This window comes from Nematolebias whitei, chromosome 3 (genome assembly GCF_014905685.2).
Source record: "Nematolebias whitei isolate Nwh7 chromosome 3, NemWhi1, whole genome shotgun sequence".
In the NCBI taxonomy this organism is placed as follows: domain Eukaryota; kingdom Metazoa; phylum Chordata; class Actinopteri; order Cyprinodontiformes; family Rivulidae; genus Nematolebias; species Nematolebias whitei.
The window spans coordinates 18,320,027-18,321,014 of NC_056500.1; the positions used below are offsets into that span (position 1 = coordinate 18,320,027).

The 988-nt window shown below is 44.8% G+C and overlaps 1 protein-coding gene across 1 annotated transcript in view; it reads right to left on the minus strand.

The window, feature by feature from the left end:
• The window catches only part of negr1 (neuronal growth regulator 1), a gene marked incomplete at its 5' end in the record, with an annotated part of 130,710 nt that overhangs the window by 59,888 nt on the left and 69,834 nt on the right, over window positions 1–988 (minus strand). The window contains 1 exon segment of the mRNA XM_037698058.1: window positions 208–328. Coding sequence (XP_037553986.1) covers window positions 208–328 — 121 coding nt within the window.

Genomic DNA, 988 nt, shown 5'->3' on the forward strand with positions numbered 1-988 from the left:
ATATATATATATATATATATATATATATATAAAGACCTTTGTCAGATTTGAGAAAAAAATAATCTGATTTGTCATGTTCGGACGATCATGAAAAAATCCATCATGGTCGCATATGGGGAAAAAAAAGACAAACAATTTGGGTCACCTTTGCCCACAGTGTGACTGTAGCCTTTGTCACAAGAGAGCAAATGCAAAAACTGGACTCACCTTTTCTCTCCTTTATACCACTCAAATGATGGAGTTGGTACAGCGGCAGCCTCGCACCGAAGCAGAGCTGTGCGTCCCAAACCAACATTAGGGCTCTTCATCTCATGGATAGTGGGGGCAACTGGAAAGAACAATTATGCAGAAAATATTAGAAAGACAAAAAAAGTCAAGTCGCTTAGCAGAACATTCGATTACTTGTGCAAGAACATTGTAAATACCAAAAACAACATTAAAACAACAAGAGGACGTGTTAAACTTCACAAAGTCTGACAATCTAGTCAGTGCACACAGTGCATAGATTAAAACCAGCACTAACGGACAACAGCAGCTGAACTGTTACGAAGAGAAGGGCCCATCATATTCCATCTGAAGCTGAACAGTAGACTCGCGGTCACTAGGTTGCGGGACATTCTTTTTCACACACACCCTTCAAAGTCCACAAGACACACGGTGCAGAGCTCCTGCAGTGTTTACCCACCATTATACAAGCGGGGTGCCCCACCCCGTCAACAGAACTGAGCACCCCGCCTACCAAACCGAACTTGCCCCCCCCCCACCCACCCCACACCCGACACTGACATAGCACTAAGCTAGCGGCGCGAAATACAGGCTCTTTAGCTAAAATGCTAAAGGCAGTGCTCATGTTGCCTCTTCTCTTAAGCTGACCCCCCCCCCCCCCACACACACACACACACTCAAAAACTGTCTGTATAAACAGCGCACAACTCAAACATGTTGCGCTAAGCTAGCAGAGCGCAATACAGGCACTCTAGCTAAAAAG